General features: G+C 41.7%; 1 protein-coding gene across 11 annotated transcripts in view; it reads left to right on the top strand.

The window, feature by feature from the left end:
• STAC (SH3 and cysteine rich domain) overlaps window positions 1–21,995 on the top strand; it is a 147,348-nt gene that overhangs the window by 115,425 nt on the left and 9,928 nt on the right. For 10 of the 11 annotated variants that reach the window (XM_044383281.3, XM_057315907.1, XM_044383279.3 and 7 more), the window contains 3 exons: window positions 1,324–1,412; window positions 16,709–16,760; window positions 16,862–16,999. In XM_044383281.3, coding sequence (XP_044239216.1) covers window positions 1,324–1,412; window positions 16,709–16,760; window positions 16,862–16,999 — 279 coding nt within the window. Of the gene's footprint in view, window positions 1–1,323; window positions 1,413–15,956; window positions 16,466–16,708; window positions 16,761–16,861; window positions 17,000–21,995 lie in introns of those variants that run through there. The other variant, XM_057315908.1, reaches the window with a different exon arrangement.

The following is a 21,995-nucleotide window of genomic DNA, read 5'->3' as shown; positions in this document are numbered from 1 at the left end:
TATTTTATAGTATGTAAGTATATATATTTTGTACTCATTTATATATAATATTATATAGTAATATCTATCTATATAATTAGAACAAGATAGACTGGAACAGAAGTATATAACATAAGGTACTTGAACTTTGGATAGCAGAGTGAATCAAAGTTGTGTACAACTTTTATTTGTGTCTTATATAGTATATGTTTATCGTATTATTAAGTGTTTAAATATATTATACAATTACGTATTACATATATAATTTTATATACACATATATAACATGTTAAATAATGATGTGTATGTTATATAGTGTAATATATATTACATATGTTATAGAATAGTAATATACAATTATGCTTTGTATATTATATAATTTGTATTTTTGTATATTACAAAATGAAAACATTTATATAGCATTGATGTATATTTGGATAATAATAATGGGTAATATTTATATAACACTTACAAGACTCTTGGATAATCTACAAATTGGGAACAACAATTGGAGGCTGTTGTGAGGTTCAAGTATGCTTATGCATGTAACATAAAGCTTGGCACACACAATAAGCTATCAAAAATGGTAGCTTTTAATACCATTAGTGCAAGGTTTCATGATCAGAAGGTGGTGATTCTTTGATAGATTCTAAATCAGTCTGATGTCAGACACTATGCTTTTTTCACAATATGCATGAACTAATTGCCAGCTGACTATACCGGAGTCCCTTTGATAAGCTGGATACCGAATTTTAGGCTAATTGATAAAAAGTCAATTTTAGAAAGTCGAAATTGTTTACTACTATTCATATGTCCCTATTTCTATAGAACAAATATTCCCACTCTCGGAGCTAAGACTGTCACCTTTCATGAACAACTATAGCAAAAAAAAAAAAAAAACTATTTGAAGAAATTTGGTTTTGTTTTTTTTTAAGATTTTATTTATTTATTTGACAGAGATAGAGACAGCCAGCAAGAGAGGGAACACAAGCAGGGGGAGTGGGAGAGGAAGAAGCAGGCTCCCAGCGGAGGAGCCTGATGTGGGGCTCGATCCCATAACACCGGGATCACACCCTGAGCTGAAGGCAGACGCTTAACCGCTGTGCCACCCAGGCGCCCCTAAATTTGTAGTTGTATCTGATAGATTTCCACATAATTGGTTTTGGTTTCTAATGAAATCAAACTTAGCTAAGAAATTGAAAATAAACCTATGGTTGAAACAAAGCCTCAAATAATAGGTATTTTAACACTCACGATCCATACACGAGAATTACATTGCATTCACTTATTCATTTTCTGTTTTCCTCCTTCCTTCTCTCATTTTTCTATTATTTTCTCTTTCAGGGATCTCTTTCCAAAGAACCATTACAGATGAACACCTATGTTGCCTTGTACAAATTTGTACCACAGGAGAATGAAGATTTGGAAATGAGGTAAAAAAAATTTTTTTAAGAATAAGAGAGAAAGAAAATTTAAAGTCAGTTTTTCATGTGAAAAAAAGAGTTCAATTAGTGCTACCTCCTAATGCTATAGAGCAGTGATTCTCCCATGTGAGCAAGCACCCAGGGACTTGTCGGGCTGCTTAGCAGACAGATTCCTGGGCCCTATCCCTACAGTTTCTGATTCTGCAGGTCTGGGGGGGGCTTGAGAATTTGCATTTCTCACTGGTCAGCAGGTGGTTCTGACTGATCAGGGTCCACACCTGAAGAAGCGCAGTGTAGTGCATCAGCAGCAGAACTGCCAATGGGTGTTTGTGTGAAGCTTGAGCATTGAATGCACTTGGCATCCTGTGGGGTCTAATAGGGAATCAAAATCAATGTCTTTAATGGCCAAATTAACATGGATTAAAGGCTCAAACTAAAACTGTTTGTTTATCCTGGAAGCTCCCCCAAGGCACGCCCTGAGCTATGCCTTTGTTTCAGGGTCCATCCCACTTCATGGTACCTGAAACACAGGGGAGGGTAAGGTGAGCTTTGGGACCCTCAAGCAATCCTAAACCTTCTCCTGACCACAGTTTATGTTCCTCCTGTTTCGGGGCTATTGAAGCTAGAGTCAGTGCTCTTCATAGGCTACTTGTTGTGTGACTTTAAGCAATGTATAAACATTTTGTTGTTCTGATTTCCTTACTTATAAAAGAATAATAGTGACCTCTTACTCTGAGGTATTTTTGAGGATGAAATGAATAATGTTCATAAAGCACAGTTCCTCATCAACAAAAAACTCAGTGACTGATAATTATTACAATTTTTATGACGCGGTGTTCACTGGCTATCTCAGAGAAAATGCTTTCTTCCTTTCCTCCATGCATAACCCCAAAACATAAGGGTTTGGTGCTTTTTAACCCTAGAGCAGGATAGAAGGGGCTGCTTTTCTAGTCAGATGTTCCCTTGGAGATTGGTTCTTTCCTCTTCTGAAGAGAACAGGGAGCTAAAGTAGCACTGAAAACTACTGCAATGCTAGAGCGTTAGGGATATGGCGTCCATTTTGAGGCGGACTCCACTTGTCGGGATATCATGGAGGCCAAGTTACCAGTTGCCAGGCACTCCCTTCACATGGCTTCTGGAAGGTGTCGTCTCTTCAACCTGGAGCGCTTTGGGCTTCTCCTCCAGAGGCTGCGCCATTTCCCAGGCATGGTCCCTCTCCAGCTTGCTGGAGTGTGGTTTCCCACTTCAGTGAAATCTGCCTTTCCTCTTTCACTTTACCCAAAGCCCCATAAAAGGAAAGAGCTACCAAAAAGTCTCCACTTAGCCCCCCTTTCCCAGTTTCCAACTGCCATGAGGTCAAGCTCAGCAGTGTGGCGCCCTGCATCCAACAAGACTCCATAGCCAATGTGTGTATCCTGCTGGAGTCTGGCTGGTACCCAAGGTCAGCTTGGTTTCAGTATTCACTTGCCATCTTCTTCCAAGTGATTCTTGGGCCTTTCCAGAGCAGAGTTCAGGGCCTGAATCCTGGCGCCTGGGATATGTTCAGACAAGTAGGCTCTTATAATCTGAGTTTTCTCCATCATTGAGTAAGAATTGCCATGCTGAACTCACTGGCTGGAGCTGTAAACAGACCCGAACAGCCTGGCGTCAGTGAGTGAGAAGGTGACAGCACTTACCAAGTGAAGCCCTGTTCTCTCAGGGATAAAACCAGCCGTAGAAGTCAGAGCTTGCCTGGGAGTCATCGCTGGGGGGCTGCCTTGCCTCTGGCTAACTGTCCACAATCAACTCTCTGCTGATGAAGACAAGGGTGGTATCTGTTCACATTGCAATAAATACCGTTTGTTGTGTCCTTCCTGAGACTGTCATTTGGGTATCTAGAATTTAAACTGGAACAACTTCCCAGTGTGTCAGTCCCACCATTTTATACCAGAAGATTATTCTCAGGTCAGCAGATGAAAGGAACAATTCCAGAGAAATATAGGATGTTATTAGGGTACTGAGGAATGACGTCTAGCTGCCTGGTGGTGGTCATAAATTTTTGTGCTTCTTTTAGACAGTTGCAGGTCATTAAAAGTCAAGTTGTCTGGTCACGAATCAAACGTTTACAGTCTGCTCTGAGGCAAACAAGACTATTCATTCCCAGGAGTGAAATGCCTGCATTACATAGACTGCAAGATTGGAGTGATAAATCATACTTTTTCTTTTTTTCCTTTTCTTTTTCTTTTTTTTTTCCAAGAAATTGTATGTTCCCAATTTAAAAAGCTAGGCACTTGATTTAGAATGTGTAAAGCAATGCTTTGGGTATTTGGTATAATTCCTTGAATGAACTGGCGCTTTGTGAATTATCCTTTTCTCCTCATACCATAAGGTAGAAAAAAATTCCTTTTAACAAAATATCATTCTTATCCACCTACATTCTCATCCAGGGAGCACGCAGGTATTGTCCTCAGGGCAGAGGACAAATGAGGTGAGGGCACAGGGAATGTTTGGAGTGTAAGCTTGAGGGCAAAGAAGACCCAACTGGCAAAGCCAACAGCTGTAATTCAGAGCGGCTTAATCATTGCTTCACCAAGCATCCATTACATATCTGCTCAGGAACAGGGAAGGCTTTTCTGCCAACAGCTAACAATCCAGACCTTTCTCCTGACCTCCAGATTCACATCCCTACTTGCCTACCCTAGGAGTGGATGGCACACAGCAGGGCCACCCTCCCTCCCACAAACCTGCTCCTTGGGGTGAATAATGTCATCATCTATCTGCCTGGGCTTCTAGCCAGCCACCAGGGGTGACCCTTTACTTTGTGCCTAAAATGTATTTAATTTCAAGTCTTAAGTTCAAAGTTCTCTTTGCCTGAATCTGCTGTGTCCATCCCCATATCCACCTCTCACTGGATTGATGTAGCAGACCCTACATGGTCTGTGTTTCTAGTCTTGCCCCTCACCCCTCCCTTCCCATCCTTCTTGTGTGGAAAAGTCTCTAAGGTGACAGCATAGTGTACCGGGGGGGGGGGGCATCTATACTTGGGAATCAGATGGAATGGGCTCATATCCTAACCCCTCTACTTTCTAACAATAGAGCATATTACCTAACTTCCTGACTCTCTGTTTTGTCATCTTCAAAATAGGGATAATAAGGCTTTCTCCTATGGGAACACTGTAATTAAATAAAATAATAATATATGGTACATAGTAGGAGCTTGTTAGTGTCCATTCCAGTCAGCTCTATTCATATTCCAGCAGTAGACATTTCCTTTCCAGACTTAAGAAATGAGAAACAGAGGAAGAGAGAATGAATATATCAACATGGATTCCCCGACTGTTTAAGAATAAAAAATGTGGGCATCACTTGAAATGGGTTTAACTCCTAGCCAAGCCACACATTAGCTGTATGACCCTCCCAAAACCCCCCAAAAAGTTACACAAGCCATAGGAGCCTCTGCTTCTTCACTTATAAAAGGAGATAATCATTGTGCAGACCTCAAGTTTGCTCATAAAACACACACATTTTTGCTTTAAAGTCTCTGATGTCCTCCCATTTCCCTTGGGAAAAGACTACAGAATATACGGGGACCTCCAGGACGGGCACAGTTTCGTCCCTGGGGACCTCTCCGCTTTGTCTTGTACCACTGTTCCCTCCCCTCCACACTGGCTTCTTTCCTTCCCCAGAAGGACCAAGCTATCACCTGCCAAGGCCTTTTTCTTCCTGCAGTCTGCCCCCCACCCCCACCAGGCCTGCTATCCACCCTCCACCGCCATTGCAATCACACGCATACACACATGCTCCCACAGATCTCAGCTCAGCTTTCACTTCCTCGGTACACCCTTTCCTGACTCCCAGTCTGGGTGTGATTCCTCTATTAGCTCCTTTCATGACACCATATTTCTTTCCTTTAAAGCACTTACCTCAACTTGTATTTATATATTTCTGGAATTATTTGGTGAACCTCTATCTTCCTTATAAACATGAGAACAAATCTGTCATTGCTAGCCTATATCTCCCTGTAGCACAGGACAATTCTTGAAACATAGTATATGATTGATGAATATGTGATGAAGGAATGGACAAGTATCATGGAGACGAAATGAACTAATGCTGTGCCTGCCATGCACAATCAGTGGGCACGTCAAGTACATGACAATATAATGGAAACGATAAAAGAGGAAGCAAACCAAGCTCAGAGGGCTTCGCCAGGACCTCTTTTCTGGAGGAGATGGGCCTTGAGCCCATGATAAATATTATTTGTCAAGAAGAAATGGTGGAAAAGGAGACCAAAGGGTTTCAGACAATTTGGAAGAAGCTCTGGTAAGCCCTTACTGAGCACTCACATTTGAGGGATGGAGGAGTAGGCCTCAGAAGGGAGATACCGGGGCTCTGCCCCCTCAGTCTTAGGGCAGGGAGTCCTCCTCTTAGAAGTGCCATGGTCCCATCATTGGTGTCCAAATTTTGTCTGAAGGCAGAGGCTTTCAGTGCAAAATAAACCTCCTTCATAAAGTCATCCATTACCTCCCCAAATTGCTGGAGCTCTCATGATAATGCTTTATCTGTCCAGCATGGGCAGAGAGCAGGACAGACAAGGCAGCAGGGCAGAAAAGAGCACTATCAGGGAGTCACAGAGACCCGGGTCTGCCTTCCAGCACTGATCCTTCCCAGCTGCGTCTATTTGAGCCAACAATGTAATCTCTTGGGGGGCTTAGTTTTCTCCTTCCTAAGGAGACTGAGTATTAAACCAGATAATGTAAATAAAAGGTGGGATTTCTTCCCCAGTAGAAAGGGAGGTGCACGGTGTATTTAGATACCTTCTTAATTTGCATCTTTTCACAATATGTTTTATTTCCAAGTCTTCTGGATCTTCTCAACACTACCCTAAGGATATAATAGTTGAAAAAACACAGTCGAAGGTTCTCTCTGGCCTTTGAGCATGTCCAGTGGGACTTCATCTAATTTGTCTAGCCAAAAGGAGGCTGTGAGACCCTGTCCCTCATCTGAGTCCATTTTGCAGTTGCTGACTTATAGGTATGACATTTTACCCCTGACATTAAAGACATGGTGCCAACATGCACAGGATCCCCTGACTATCACTGACCATTTGAGGTCTGATAACATTAAAGAGCACCCCATTCCTCCATCTGAGTGCAATGAACTTGAATAGTAGATAAACTTCTGAAATTAGGGTCTTAAACAATTTCCACCAATAATCCTTGTTATCAAATTTTTTAAGAGTTTTGAAAATTACACTTTATGGATGGCCAACTTAATATATGAGCCAAGCTTTTTTAAAATGCTACTTGAAATACAAACTAGAGAACCCCATTATAATCAGCACTGGCACTGTTACCATATATGCTGCCTCGTGAGTGCATATAGGCCGTGTGCCCAACAGTCATCCTAACCTAGTGGGTGAGTATATGTGTGTGATACACTTACATATGCACATACATTCCCACACGCTAACAGTCAGATATACACACACATTCATACATCCATTCACACTCAAATACGCATTCATTCACACACACACACACACACACACACACACACACACACACACACAGTTAGCAAGATCTTGACAGCACATACTTAGCTTTTGCCTTCCACATTTACAATATAACTAGTCCCATTATCCTCACTGATGTTGAGTTCAGAAGTCTGCAAAACAGTCTTAGAGCCCCTGTTTATTATTCACACCAAGATGCCTTTTAAAAATCATTAAGAATAGGGGCACATGGGTGACTCAGGATTGAGCGTCCAACCCTTGGTTTCAACTCAGGTCATGATTTCAGGGTCATAGGATGGAGCCCATGTAGGGCTCTACACTGAACACAGTCTGCTTGTCCCTCTCCCTCCCCGCCTCTGCCCCTCCCCACTCACTCGTTCTCTCTCTCTCAAGTAAAGAAAATATTTTTTAGAAAGTAAAAATAAAAATCAGTAAGAATAATTCTTATGGCTTCGCCATGCTGGTATCATGTAAATAAGCAGCAGATGTAAATAACTCCAAGTAAACACAAACCCCTAAAACATTTTAGGGGCTCTGAAATAAAGAATGGGGAGTAAATAAAAGACTGACCGGTTCAGATGCATATTCTAGTGGCCATATAATGTCTATTCCAAAGAATCCATTTTGGCTTCCCACATCTAAGTCATTTTCATTTTTATTAGTTCTCCCCAAACAAATTTATATGATAATGGCCATGTTTCATAAGGGGGAGAGAAAGAGGAAAAACGAAAAAAGCTTAGGAGCCAGGAGAGGGAAAGAGGGAACTGCTTTTCCAATATTATTAAAGTCTAAGATACAAATTAATTTCCACTTCAGTGTGTGTCTGAACACCTAAATGGGGGGGGGGGCTTCAAAGAAAACTATTTTCTTTTGTAATCCCAAATAAGGATTTAGATTCTTGAATTGCCAGCCTCTTTCTTGGAAGCAGTGAGTCTCGGATTTTTCTGTGGTTGAGTCTGAATGAAACCAGGCAGCCATTCATCTCATTAGCTAATATTCACGAGAACCTCTGGAGATGGGATGGCCTGAATTCATCTCTTTCTGATTTTTTTCAAAGCACCACTTGAAATCGAGTTAAAACTGACTTTTAACCCTTATGTGGCTGTTCTCAGGATTTGCTTCATCTCTTCACTGCTCACCACATGGTGAATGAGCATCCCCTGGCTGCTCAATGAACAGTTGGCAGTCCCTGCCCTCAAAGAACTCAAGTGATCCTCGGGCTGGGAGGATTGGGGTGCAGAAAAGTAGACAAGAGAGGCGCCTGGGTGGCTCAGTCCTTAAGCGTCTGCCTTTGGCTCAGGGTGTGATCCAGGCGTTCTGGGATCGAGCCCCACATCAGGCTCCTCCGCTGGGAGCCTGCTTCTTCCTCTCCTACTCCCCCTGCTTGTGTTCCCTCTCTCGCTGGCTGTCTCTCTCTGTCAAATAAATAAATAAAATCTTAAAAAAAAAAGAAAAGTAGACAAGAAAGCATGCTCCAATGTGAGGTCTTGTGGGCAAGGAGATAATTCAGGATGCTGCCACAGCAGCTCAAGGAGCTATCAAACCTGCCATGGGAGGCCAGGGAAGGCTTTGCAAGGAGGTAGCATCACAACCAAGCCAAGGCTCCCAGCAAGAGGGGACGTGGGAGCCTGTGCAGCTTGGTTAGTGAGCAGTCATTCTCTCTTTCCAGTCAGGAAAGGGTAAGGAAGAAAGGGTTCAATGGCAGAACATGAGAATGACTTTAAGAGGTAGGAGATGGGGGGCAAATGCCAACCCCATTACAAAGAGATGGTGCAAATTCATTGCACGGGTGGGAGCATATTTTCATAATTACATGCATTCCAGTCCTCATTCTGGAAAGACTATCTTCAACTTCAGTAGAACTTAGTGAATGGACACCTCGCTGTTTTAGTTCATATTCCAATGAGACAGTTTATGGCTCTTTCTCTTTTGGGGGACAAGTTGGGAGAACCAGGGCCAAGAACTGACAGGTAGAAAGTAGAGGCTCGGCCGGAACCCAGGGAGGCATGCTTCCGGTCCACTGGTCTTTTCCCTACCCCAAACTTTTCATCCTGCATTGACTTGTGTGGGTGTGCTCTCTAATGAGGTTGACAATTCCTTCTAATCAGCAGATTGAGACAATGTATTAATTTTTCCCATGTTTGCCATTCATATCTCTTCTTAGGAGTTTATTAGGATTGTTAAGTCTTGATTTTAAGACCAGGAAGCTTGTGATCTACAGAAGGTGTTCATGAATTGTCACTCTAGTTCACTAATAATTTTTTTAATTAAGGTAAAATCATGAGTCTATACAAATATAAAATGAACACATGTCAAAATTCTTATTTGACTCATTAATTAATGAGAGAACCAGTGTAATGTCCCATCTGGTACAAAGGAGAATTCAAGCATCACACATACGTAGGTGATAGGAGCTCTGACATGAATTTACGAATGCGTGCCAAACTGGTCAGTCCTCCGGGGCAACAACTGGTTACATCCCACCAGACACAGTTCAGTTGCATTTTAGGGACAAGAGTCATTTGCATCATCACCGGTTTTCTACGAGTTGTAGAAAATATGTAAAGTAGCCCAAAGACAATGAAAGGGGGAGATGGCCAGAAAGGTGAACTAGACACCCAGATCTATAATATTTGTGCCTGTTTCAAAGTCTTTCACAATTTTCCCAATTTTCCCTGACATCCCCTTGAGTTCTTTTCACAAATCTGTGAGGTGACCCAAGCAATTTGTATTTGACAGAGGAGAAAACTATGGTTGGGATTCTTAAACCACTTGTCACCAGCCCTAAGAACCTCCTGGAGAATATTATTAAAATAGAGATTCCTGGGCTCCCCCCAGACCTAGAGGGTCAGATCCCACTCGGAGGTCTGAATGGCTAAGCGTTCCCCCAGCTTCTGAGTATCTGCCAGACTTGAGAATAGCTGTGACACCCGAAGACACGCAGTGGGCCAGTGGCAGACTCAGGACTACAAGGCAGGCTTCCTGATCCTCGGTCACGTTCGGTACTCCGGTCCGCATCAGGGTTTTGGCCAGCAGCTTGCGTGGCTATGTCCTTCACTCTGTAAGGCTTTATAAATCCTTCATAAAATAAGAATAGGAGAGCCCTTGAGATAGAGTAAGACAGAATAAGACTCCCTCGGTGTCTCGTTTCCATTCTCTAAGTACATTACCGCTTGGCAAATGCATCAACTTAATTAAAACTAAATGTAATTCTAATGCACCAATTTGATTTAAAAATAATCTTCACAGTCACCAGGACATCAAAATGCAATTAAGGCTATTTGAGGAAAGTCTCTGATGCATATTATGTTCTGAGGCTGTACTATGTCAGGAAACCCAGCTCCTCCTGAATGCCACTAATGTGCTCAGCAGCCATCCTCTCACCCAGATGCCTCTTCCAATTAGGTTCTGGAGAGCGTGATCCGTGACAGTTCAGGAACATTTACCAAATCCCATCCAAATGGTCCTTTAGCTGAATGCTTTTTCTCCGAGCCTCTCTCCGGACTTGGGGAAGAGCAGGCAGTCTCACAGATGCCAGGTCTACGACAAAATCAAACTGCAGATTCAGGAGTTCCTCGTCACCTACCTGTATGCTCAGACTGTAAAAGGCTCTGGACCACGACTATGGAAATTGAGAAGCAGGTCTAGTGAAAAATTAAGCAGTAGATCTGAAGTTAATGGAGCAGTTTGGCTCCTTTTTATGTTCCCCTGACTGGGTTTTTCCAGCACATCTCTTTTGGCTGAGTAACTCTGGTTGCTATAAGACTGATTCAGTTTTTGTTCATTTGTTTGGTTTGGGTTGGTTGGTCAGTTGGATTGTGGTGTTGTTTGGTTGGTTTTTTGTTCCTAATGAATAGAAAAGGGTAAGAAATACTAAAGATATCTGAAAAATATTTGGCAGAGTCAAATGGGCAATTCTGATGAGTTTCACAAGGCTTGGGGGGTGTAAGAGGCAGTTTGATTTAGTGGTGTTAGTAGTGGATTCAAATCCTGCCTTTAACTGGTGAAGTCTCTCCGAACCTTCTTACTTGTGTGCAGATGCAGCTGGCTGTGCCTGCTTCATTTAGTAAACCTCCTGTCCCTCTCCGGACTATTTGGCTGTCCTCCTCCATGATTCCAACATCTCTGTCATAATCAGTGGCTGGGGGGGGGACCAGTATAACTCCCAGCCCCCAGCCCTTGCCACACCTTTCCCGTTACTACCTGGGGTGAAGGGCAAGAGGGAGGGGCAGATGTAAAATGAGAGAAAAGCTTTTTCAAAGCTCTGAATCACACTGAAGCCACTTAAGAGGCCAAAGATGATTTCATGAACCAACCATCCCTGCCAAAATCCTAAGGGAACACCCATTTGAAAGGTAATAATCCCTGGATCTTCTAATTCCCACGTGAAAAAATTACACTTTCAGGAAGAAATTAGAACTTTTGAGTCCCTAATGTATATCAATCAGGGCTAAAGCCTTCCACATATGTGTTCTCATCCAATCCACACAGCAACTTTGAAAAATAAATATAGTTAATTAAGTATTTGTTATGTATAGTATATACTTATATAAATATCACTGAGTCTCAATGAAGCATATATGTTGGGATTTTTGTTTGGGATCAGTTCCACACTTGTTTGTCCCCTCCCCTTCCAGCATATTTCTTTTGTACACTCCACACAGACCCAAAACCTACCATGTAACAAGCATTCAAAAAATACTCAGATGTCCTATAATTTCCTTTGACTCCATAGGCAGAGATGGAGGAATAAAGAAAAACAAATGTCGTTTGCATTCCAGAATATTCAGTATATCCAAAACGTTGTGAAAACAAAAAGAGCCCAGAACATCCTTCCTTGTCCCTGTGCCTCCCAATGGAGGGCCAGTCTGAGGTCTCAGGTTGTCTGAGACAGTGCAGAAGGGGCTTCTCAAATGAGGTGGTCTCATCAGGAAGGTGTCGGTGTCTGCAGTCCTAGGAATTTATGGTCCCCATAAATTGGGACAGGCGAGACTGAGCAGGGGGCCTCAGGACAACTCCTTCTCCACCCTCCAGAAACTCACCCCTAGAAGACCAAACCATCGCCATAGCACCTTGCAGAAGAGCTCCCTGAAGCTGGCTGGGCTCAGGTGACATCATCCATACACTCTGTGACCCCGTGGCCTCTAAGTCCCTGAAACCAATTTCCCTGGTGGTAGAAGAGAGAGGTACCTATGTCCAAGCGCAAAATTGAGAGATGAGGGAGGCAGAGGACTGCTGAAAATGAACCAGATAGCAGCCATCTAGTTCCCACGCACACACACACACACACACACACACACTCACTCACTCACGGATCAACTCTGTCCCTTCACTGTTGAGCCGTAATTCTGCAGTTAGCTGTTCCTACTCTTGATGATAGCACACAGTTCCCTCATCATGTCAAGACTTTCCAAAAATCATGATATAACCAACCCAAAAGTCTTCCTCTGGATCCAAGTCCAATGTTACTGAGCAAACCAAAAGAAAAGACCAGCTGCGGTGCTCTAACAGTCTGCACCAAAGAGGGACCTGATCCCTTTACCGCTTATGGATTACATTATATTGTGTACATGTATAATTCTTGGGTACAGTACAGCAGAATGCTTACCTGAACTTAGGATGATCTGATTGAATTAAGCAAAGGGAACTTTTTAAAAAAATATTTGGAGGCCAAATTGGACAAGTTCATCCCCAGGAATTTGGAAATAAATTTAAATTATAAAATCTGCACATTATGGATCAGGAATATAAGGTCTCCTGAAAGAAAGAGAGTAACTGTTAGGCCAGAACAGGACTCTGGACTGTGAAAACCCAAAATGAGAAAGAATTGTTCCATGGAGAGAGGCCTGGTTGACCACAGAAACATGAAACAGTTGGAGGCAGAGGGCCATGCACTGGCAGTGTCCATCCTAAGACCAACCACAGGAAGGAGGATCTTTAGGCATTAGGCCTCCATTCCTGCAGGAACAATGGAAAGGCTTTCCCTCTGCAGAGCGAGTGGGCAGAATGTTTGCGCTTAGCTCTTTGATGGCAGGACATAGTGCACCAACACCATGATGGGAGAAGAGAACGAAGTTGAGAACTGATTGAGCAGAGATCTCACAGTTAATAGTGGAGGGCAGCCACACAGGCCACTCAGGCTTGCAGCTGGGAGTCAGGGGAACAGCACACTCAGGCTGTAGGGGCAGCTTATGTATGGCCAACAACTGGGGCTAGCTGGTTTCCCAGGCTCCCTGTGGATTAGCGAATTTGAATAATTTCACAGGTTCCAGGACATAAGGGCTGTCCCTAGTTGTCTGGTCCCTGGTCCCAGGAGCAGGTAGGGTTGGGGCTAGTGCTTCATGGCCTGGATTGTCAGAGTCTGAAAGGAAGTGGTTGGGGTGTTGACTTAACCAGTTGCTTGAGGGGAACTGACCGGCCTGTAGCCAGAGTTTCAAAACTGGGTCAACACACCTTTTAAAAAATAAATTAAAGGGGTGGCTGGGTGGCTGTCAGTTAAGCATCTGCTTTCAGCTCAAGTCATGATCCCAGGGTCCTAGAATGGAGCCTCAAATCAGGCTCCCAGCAGCTCAGTGGGGAGTCTGTTTCTCCCTCTCCCTCTGCCTGCCTCTCCCCCTGCTTGTGCTCTCTCTCTGTGTCAAATAAACAAATAAAATATTTTGAAAATTAATTAATTAATTTAATCAAAAATATTATATTACACAGAGTGGTTTTATCTTACTTGCCTACTCAGATCCATAAGCCTGAACCCTGTGTTGAAAAGGAGTGTAAGTCTGAGTGCAGGTGCAGTGGCATGAGTGCCGAGATTGATGGGTGATGCCAGGCAGGGGCAAGGGGCAGGGCAAACCCCACGGGCCATGGGTTTGCTGACCCAGATGTCAGAGCATTGATATCTTGGATTCAAGTGCTGCCTGGGGCAAGATCCTGCCTGCAGTGAAAAAGAGACATTAGCTGTCTCCACCAGATGATTAGAGTAGTTGGCTAATATCCAGACCCTACCCTTATGCTTTATAACTGCACTGTTATCTATTCCCTTCATAGCCCTTATGACAATTTGTGATTATATGTCGTGTTATCTCTTTGCTTATTTGTATCCATCTTTCTCACTAGAACATTAACTCCAGTGAGGACATTATTCTCCAAAGAGTACCAAGAGTTGGCATTCTGGAATATTTGTTGAGTGGGTAAACAAACATCAAAAAAGGAATAAGTAGTTGAATGTAGCTCTCCTCCCTCACTAAGGAATTTTCTGGTCCTGGCAGTGCTCTTTTATAGGATAAGACAATCCCCATCACACTGTCAAGAGGATATCTGGTATTGCTCATAAAATTATAGCATGTGTTCCAGTGAGTGCCTCATTCTAATATGTGGTTTAGTTACCATGGGCCATATGCTCAGGGACTGCCCACCTCTGACCATAGTAAAAAATGAGTCTCTATCTAGACTGTAAAACCAGCGGGATCCAACCAAAAGGGCAGCATCCTTTTTCACCCTTAGGAAAATGTACCTCCCCCACCTCCAGCTTTATTCCTTACTTCCAGTTTCTACCAAGCCATCAGCAAAGTCATTGGACTTGATGCTAACACATGGTTTCTTGGGTTATTAGGTTAAGTAAAATCTGGTGGAGCTAGAAAGATTTTTCTACATCAGCTTTCATCCTTGCTACTTAATTAAATCCCTCACCTGGGAAAAGAGTGATTTTCAACCATCTCACTTTCTGTGGCATCAGCACAGAACTGTGCCTGTTGAAATACCAAAATGCCACTCGTGTTTAATGCTTCAGGTGCAACAAGCTGTTCTATTTGGAATCCCCTATGAAGTCAGATATTAACTGAGAATTGAAAATGACAGCAGAGGAGATTGAATCAGAATAGCAAAATGAGCCCACAGATCTACTTCCTCTCTTGCTCCAATCCCTTAAAATGTCAGAAAATATATTTTTTAAGAATACATTCATAACAGTACTAGAAAACAAGAAATAATAGTATCTGAGACCCCCAAATCTTGAGAACTTCCTAGCAAACTACAGCAAATAGAGTTGAGAATAGTAAAGATGTGTGGAGACCAAAGCATGCTCAGGAAAGAGTAATTTTTAGGTGTAGGGGCACATTCAAGGAGACACTGAACTCAGCAAATTCACTGAAGACCATGAGGGTGTCTCCAGTGGCTTGATTGCATTAATGACCCAAATTCTTCACCCTTTCCTATTTTCTTGCCCTTTGCCACGGGACTTTACAGTTCCTGTCACCACACAGATGGAGCCCCATCCCATCCCTTGAGTCTGGACTGGCCTCAGACCAATTGACAATGTGTCAATTCCAAGCCTGGCCTTGAAGTCCTTATGTGTTTTGCATGTTTCCATTTGCTGCTCTTAAAATTCTGGCATTGCCATGAATGTGCAAATTAGCCTTCTGAGGTATGAGAAACAGGAAATAAGGCAAAGTATCCCCAATCATCCCAGCCAATAGCCAGCCAACACCCAAGCATGTGAGTGAGCCATTGTTTTGTGACTGTACATTACACAGCATTATCATGGCAATATATAACCGATACAGGCTCCCAGCTGTGTTCATGACACCACATCACTGCTTATAATGAGCAATAGGCTGCAATGGTGTTTGACTCCAGAATCAAAGGAACACCTGTACTCAGAAGAAAGGGGACCCATGCGTGAGGAGGGCTCTTGTATGAGCATGCAAGTCTGAGAAAGACAAAGAGTTGTGTTTCGATAACTCTAGATCCCAGACCATCTAGAGAGCAGGGGGAGGGAGGGAAAAGGCAGCTGTACTTAACAGGAGAATAAACTGACCTCTCCCTCACCAAGGTTAAGAGAGCCCCCTGTTTTAGCCATTGGGGTAATGGTAGGAGGCCCCAGACTGCTTGCCTGCTACACTTTCAAGCATCCAAAAATGAGATGCCCCAGTCAACACACCCTGCTCTCTTAAGCAGAGCCTGAAATTAGCTCTGGCATGTGGGAGAGAGACACGGTGCAGACGCAGATGGGTATAATAGTAGAGAAGCTTGACCAGCTGTCCATACCCATCTACCTCTGTTTTCAGCCATTAATGTAAAGAAACAACCAAGAAGAAAAAAAAAGAAGAAGAAACAACCAAGAAACACAGATGTTGAAGAAAATTCCTTAACATGAAGGAGAAGCAATAAAATAAAGAGGAGGCCAACCAATTCTACAGGAAACAAAGAATTCAATAAAGGAAAGATATTATTTTAAAAACATAATAATATCCTCAGAAAGATCTATTATAATATCACATCCATAACAGAAAGTGGCAAGTATGACTAGAAAACTTCCAGAAATAATAGAGGACCCTTCTCTATGTGTAAAAATAAAACTAATATTGAGGTACCTGGGTGGCTCAATCGGTTAAGCACCTGACTCTTGATTTTGGCTCAGGTCATGATCTTGCAGTTGTGGGATAGAGCCCTGAGTCAGGCTCTGAGCTCAACGTGCAGTCTGCTTGAGATTCTCTCTCTCCTTCTGTGTCTGCCTCTTCCCCTGCACTCACTCACACACTCTGTCTCTCTCTCAAAATAAATAAAACCTTTTAAAAAAATAAAGCTAGTATCATTTTTTAAAAATGCAGCATGGAAATAATACTTGTTTTGAATGTATAACAAATCTATTTTCATGGGTGGGAAGAACTGAGAAAAAAGTCATGTTTATTTTACTTCTATTTATGAAGTATTTATGAAATGAAAAACAATTACTTGTGACCCTGAAGTGTCATCTTTTTTTTTTTTCTTTTCTTCCCCCCTCTCCTTCCCCACTCAACCCGTTCACTCTTCATTATAGGCCAGGAGACATGATTACTCTTCTAGAAGATACAAATGAAGACTGGTGGAAAGTAAGTATTTCTTTTTCTTTAAAAAAAAAAAACTATCACTTGGTAACTGTAATTACAACAAATGCTACAATTGTGGATGCATGCCTCCTTTTTCCTTTCAGGGGAAAATTCAAGACAGGATTGGCTTCTTTCCTGCCAACTTTGTTCAGAGAGTACAACAAAACGAGAAGATTTTTAGATGTGTTAGGACCTTCCTTGGGTGTAAAGAACAGGGGCAGATGACACTGAAAGAGAATCAGGTGAGTAAAGGATGCAAGCACATACCAGGTACAACCAAAACAGAGAACTTTGAAAAAAGATAATACTCACTCTGGTGGTATTATGTAGTGTAGTAGACTAAGCCTGCAAAACCAGAATGCTAGGAAGCTCATTTGGTGTTTTCTGTTCACAAGAGGACATGTACATAACGTTACAGCAGCAGGGTAAAAACATCTGTCCGTGGAGTTTTTCTCTGAGGACCACTGGTCTCTGATGTGGACACTTACTCCAGTTTGGGCTCTGTGCTGGTCTCTACCAATGTGTGGTTAATTTTCCTAGTCTCTTGGAAATACTTTGCTGTTACTTGCTGAGGGTTCCACAGTTCATGGCATTTGTCTCCAGTCACAAAGGCCCTTCTAAGTAAGGTGTCCTTGTCCAGACTCCAAGCTTCTGCCTTTTCACTGGAATCCAAGACACCTTCACATTGCTGAATAAAACATAATCAGGACATAGGTAACCAGGGACTATCTCACACCAGTCCCCAGATGTCTCTGTACATCCAATCTAGAGGTGTCTGGCGCCATCTTGCTCTAGTGCCATGTTGAATGTGAGGTTCAACATGCAACAGCAAATAAATGACATTGTTGATTTCCTGAAGAGTGAGGTATGAACCCGTTGCATGTGTATGTCTTCAAGCTCCATGCTTCTTGCTCCCCTATCTCACTCCTGGAATGATGACAGACACAAAGAAACAAGACACACACAGCTCAGCTCTTTGTCTTAACTCTGCCTCTCTTTGCCTTCTTTCATCAGAGAGAGGGCTTCCTACTACCCCTTCTTCTCTGACTCCAACTTCCCTCATGTCAGATTCTGAGTCCTTACTGCAAAGTATAATAATACACTAAGACCTCCACATTTGCTCTTGGTGTATTTGAGGATGACTTGAGAAATCAGACAGTAGAAATTTCTTCAGTCTTCTAATAAACTCTTACAATTAACTCTAATTTCCAGTTTTGGAAGCCAAAGCCTTGCCTTTCTTTCTGTCTCCACTTTTGGTATGATGATTCTAATATTTCGTAAGGCAATTAATGCCTCTGGTTGGAAATGATGAGGCGCACCCTACGAAAAGGTACAAAGTGAGAAACGTATTAATAATTTTAATACCATACCAGGGTGCCTGGGTGGCTCAGTCGGTTAAGCTTCTGCCGTCAGCTCAGGTCAAGATCTTAGGGTCCTGGTATAGAGCCCCGTATCGGGTTCCCTGTTCATCGGGGAGTCTGCTGCTCCCTCTGCTCCTCCCCCTGCTTGTGTGCTCTCTCTCTCTCAAATAAATAAAAATTTTTAAAAATCATAATAATAATTTTAATACTATCCCTATTCAATAGCATTGCCCAAAACACATCTTGAATGTCATTTTTGTAATTGCCTACAAAAATAGTTTCTAAGTCCCATAAGAAATTACTTTATATTTACATTACTTTTTATCTGATTTATAATTTTTAAAAACTGGTTTACCTAACTTGATCAACAATTTTATACGCCACATGGAGTGCCAAATGCTTGATCATCTTCAAACTAACAAGTACACCCTCAAAGAATAATGATTTACATTTTCTTTATGGCTATTTAAAAGAAAATTCTTTATATCTAGCCCCTGTTTCACAGAGAAGGAAAGAACAAATTAATGCAGTCCTAGACATTGCCACAGTGATAATTATTACAAGTATCATTATTATTACTTATAATTTATGTCATACATATATATTTACAAAGTATATATACCTACAACATTTTACTTAAGATCCCACACATGCCCTGTGAATTTTATTGATTTATTATTCACTATTTATATTTTATAAATGATGAAAGAAAGGCTCATAGAGGTATATGCCTTGCTCAAGGGGCCAAAAACCTGGTCAGTAGCCAGGATGGAACTTTTTTTTTTAAGATGATATTTATTTGAGAGAGAGAGAGAGAGAACGAGCAGGGGGGGGAGACAGAGAAGCAGGCTCCCTGCTGAGCAGGGAGCCCAACGTGGAGCTCAATCGCACCACCCTGGGATTATGTCCAGAGCTGAAGGCAGACACTTAACCAACTGAGCCACCCAGGCACCCCCAGGATGGAACTTAAACATATGTCCTCAAACTCCAAGCAAGTGCTTTCCACTGAGCCATGTGCCCTGGGCAATGTGGAACCAACCTTGAGCAGTACAGTACCATTTGCATAGTTTGGCTCCCAGGGAAGGCAAATGTTATAAAGGCAAGTATCCGAGCACCAGAGAGCCCCTTGGGAATAAAGTCTTGCTCCTATAAGTGCCCTTCTGGTTCATCCTTGATTCCAGGCAATGGAATCATCCTCGTCAGACTGAGACCCCATCTCTAATGCCATACACACACCCCACACAGCAAACGGGCACTTTTCCCAGCTGGGTTCCATGCCAGTACTTCTCCAAGTGCCCAACTGTAACCTCCCTGTTCCAAAAACTTGGAAGGTCTTTTGAATGAAACAAATTCAAGAAGGGTATCAATCTTTATTGGCAAAGTGTTATTAAATAATTCTGCTAGTATATTTGATTTTTTCTCAGAATAATCTTGTGCTTTCCCACTTGAAATAAAACATTGTTTTTGTGTTATTAATATACGAGTCAGTGAAATCAGAAAGCAAATTAAAATTTGCTCAACTTGATCAATTTCCAGAAGCAGAGCATCAACTCAGTGACTCCTACCAATTCCTTGGCTGTAGTCCCCAAAACTGTCCTTTCTGGGAACAGGCTCACACCTGCCTTCTCCACTCTTAGGGTTAAACTGCAATCTTCCAGGATGCAGGTGGGTGGGAGAGAGGCAAACAATCCAATCTCTTCAATTAGACACAGCACAGCATTTCAGCCTGAACCAGGAACCAAATGGATCTGCCCATAACCCTCTAAAAAAGTTCCATAAGCCCCAATATTTGTCCAGCCTGGTGTTTCTGAGAGTGTGGTTTGGACCACACTGAATCATAATCACCTGGGAGCTTGTTGAAAACTGGACTCCATCCCAGACCTGCGGAAGCAGAACTTCTCAGTGTAAAGGCAGTGAATGTCTCTCTTTACAAACCCCCCAGGATCAAAGCTGCAGTTTGAGAATGACCTTCACTTCCATTCTCTCACTTTTAAATCCTATAGTAGTCCTCTGACAACTGAAGACATTTTTATGTCCAATTACATATGGGTCAACAAAAGGCATTGAGGTCTCTAGCCCTACACAAATTCTTTATTTTCAATCTTTGGCATCAACGTGGCAATCAATTTTGGAAAAATGTCAGCCACTTGAAAGAAAATGTATATTTTGGAGATCTGGTATTGAGAAAATTTTTAAAAATTTGGCTCCACTTTAGTGTCCTAAATTAGGTGTAAAATTTCAAAACATGCTGGTCAAAATGAGGAAAGTATAATGTAGTAGCAAGAACATGGATTCTAATGTCCTACAAAAACAGATCCATATCCTGTGTGATTTTGGCAAAGTCACGTCTGAATGTCAACATTCTTACCTGCAAAATAGGCATATTAGCACTTCTTTCTTGACATAGGGTGAGGGTTAAACATGACCCTCTGTGTAAAATGCCAGTACAGTGCCTGGCCATCGCCAATGATTAGCAAGGTCTCCGTGCACCAGCATCATCCAGAGTGAGTTCCAGATTCATTTGCAATGGCCAGTGCCACCTAAAATTACCTTGTGAGCGTCAGAAAATAGCCAGTATGATATTTGCAATTCTAAAAATATAAAGAGACAAATGCTCTATAGCAGGGAAATAGAAGAAATTTGATTCTGAAAATAAATGCAATCCATCTCTTTGAAATCACATTTCTGCCTGTGGGGTTAATTTGTCTCATAATTATTATATTATTTTTTCACAGAGCTCTTGTTTCCAAAGAGAATCAAGTTATCCTTTTGTTGTGAACACAACTAGAGTTTGCACTAATGCTGTAGTATGTTTTCTTCATTTTTAAAATTTAAAAAATGTCCTTATTAAATCAAGTTTAAATACCATAAAAGTATTTTTTGAAATTCATCCATAGTTCTGCCATCCCAATAGAACTGTTTTTAGTGATTCTTTGTGTTATGTCAAAGCTTTAAAGAAAAATAGGCAAACTATTTTTATAGAGTACAAAACTAAAATGCATTTATTGTGGAGAAAATTTGAAAAATGCCCCAAAAAAGGATAAAGTAGAAAATAAAGATAGGTAATTCAAGCATCAAGTTATTATTGACATAAACATTTTGCTATATTTTCTACCAAACTTTTCTTCTAATTAATATTTTGGTGTATCATATTCTATTTAGTGTTCTAAGTTGTTTTTTTTTTAACTTAGTCACTAACTGTTTCTCAAAATAGTTTTTAACAGTTCTGTAACATTTTATCACATACATCGGGGTTTGGCAAACTATGGCGTATTGACCTATGGTCAAATCTGGTCCTGTTTTTAAAACAGAGGTTTTAAAACAGAGCTACATTCATTCATATGTGTATCATCTGAAGCTACTTTCACACTAGAACAGCTGAGCTGAGTGGTTGCAACAAAGACCATATGGCCTGCAAAACTGAAAATATTTACTATTTGGTCCTTTAGAAAAAGTTTGTCAACGCCTAGTCTAGAGGTACAAGAATGTGCTTCAGTATTTCCCTGTTGTTAGATATTCCGTTTTAAGTTTTTTAACTAGTACTGATAATTGCAACAAACATGTTTAAACCAAAATCTTTCTCCATAGCTCTGATTACTTCCTTAGGATAGACTTTAGAATTCATAGACAAACAGATAAAACATTTTTACAGTTCTTGATACATGTGACTAAATTGCTTCCAAAAAGGTTGTGCCAATTTCTACCCACACCAGCTGTTTACAAGAATACCCGGGTGGCCACCACATCCTTGCCAGAATTGTACATTACTATCTTTGGATGTCTGTCATTTTGATAGCTTGATAACATTTCATATTAATCTGCATTTCATGGATGGTTGAGGAGGATGAAGTTTTATCACACATAATCAGGCATTTGT

The sequence above is a fragment of the Ursus arctos genome, unplaced genomic scaffold (assembly GCF_023065955.2).
Source record: "Ursus arctos isolate Adak ecotype North America unplaced genomic scaffold, UrsArc2.0 scaffold_20, whole genome shotgun sequence".
Lineage (NCBI taxonomy): Eukaryota > Metazoa > Chordata > Mammalia > Carnivora > Ursidae > Ursus > Ursus arctos.
This window is presented reverse-complemented; position numbering and strand designations above follow the sequence as displayed.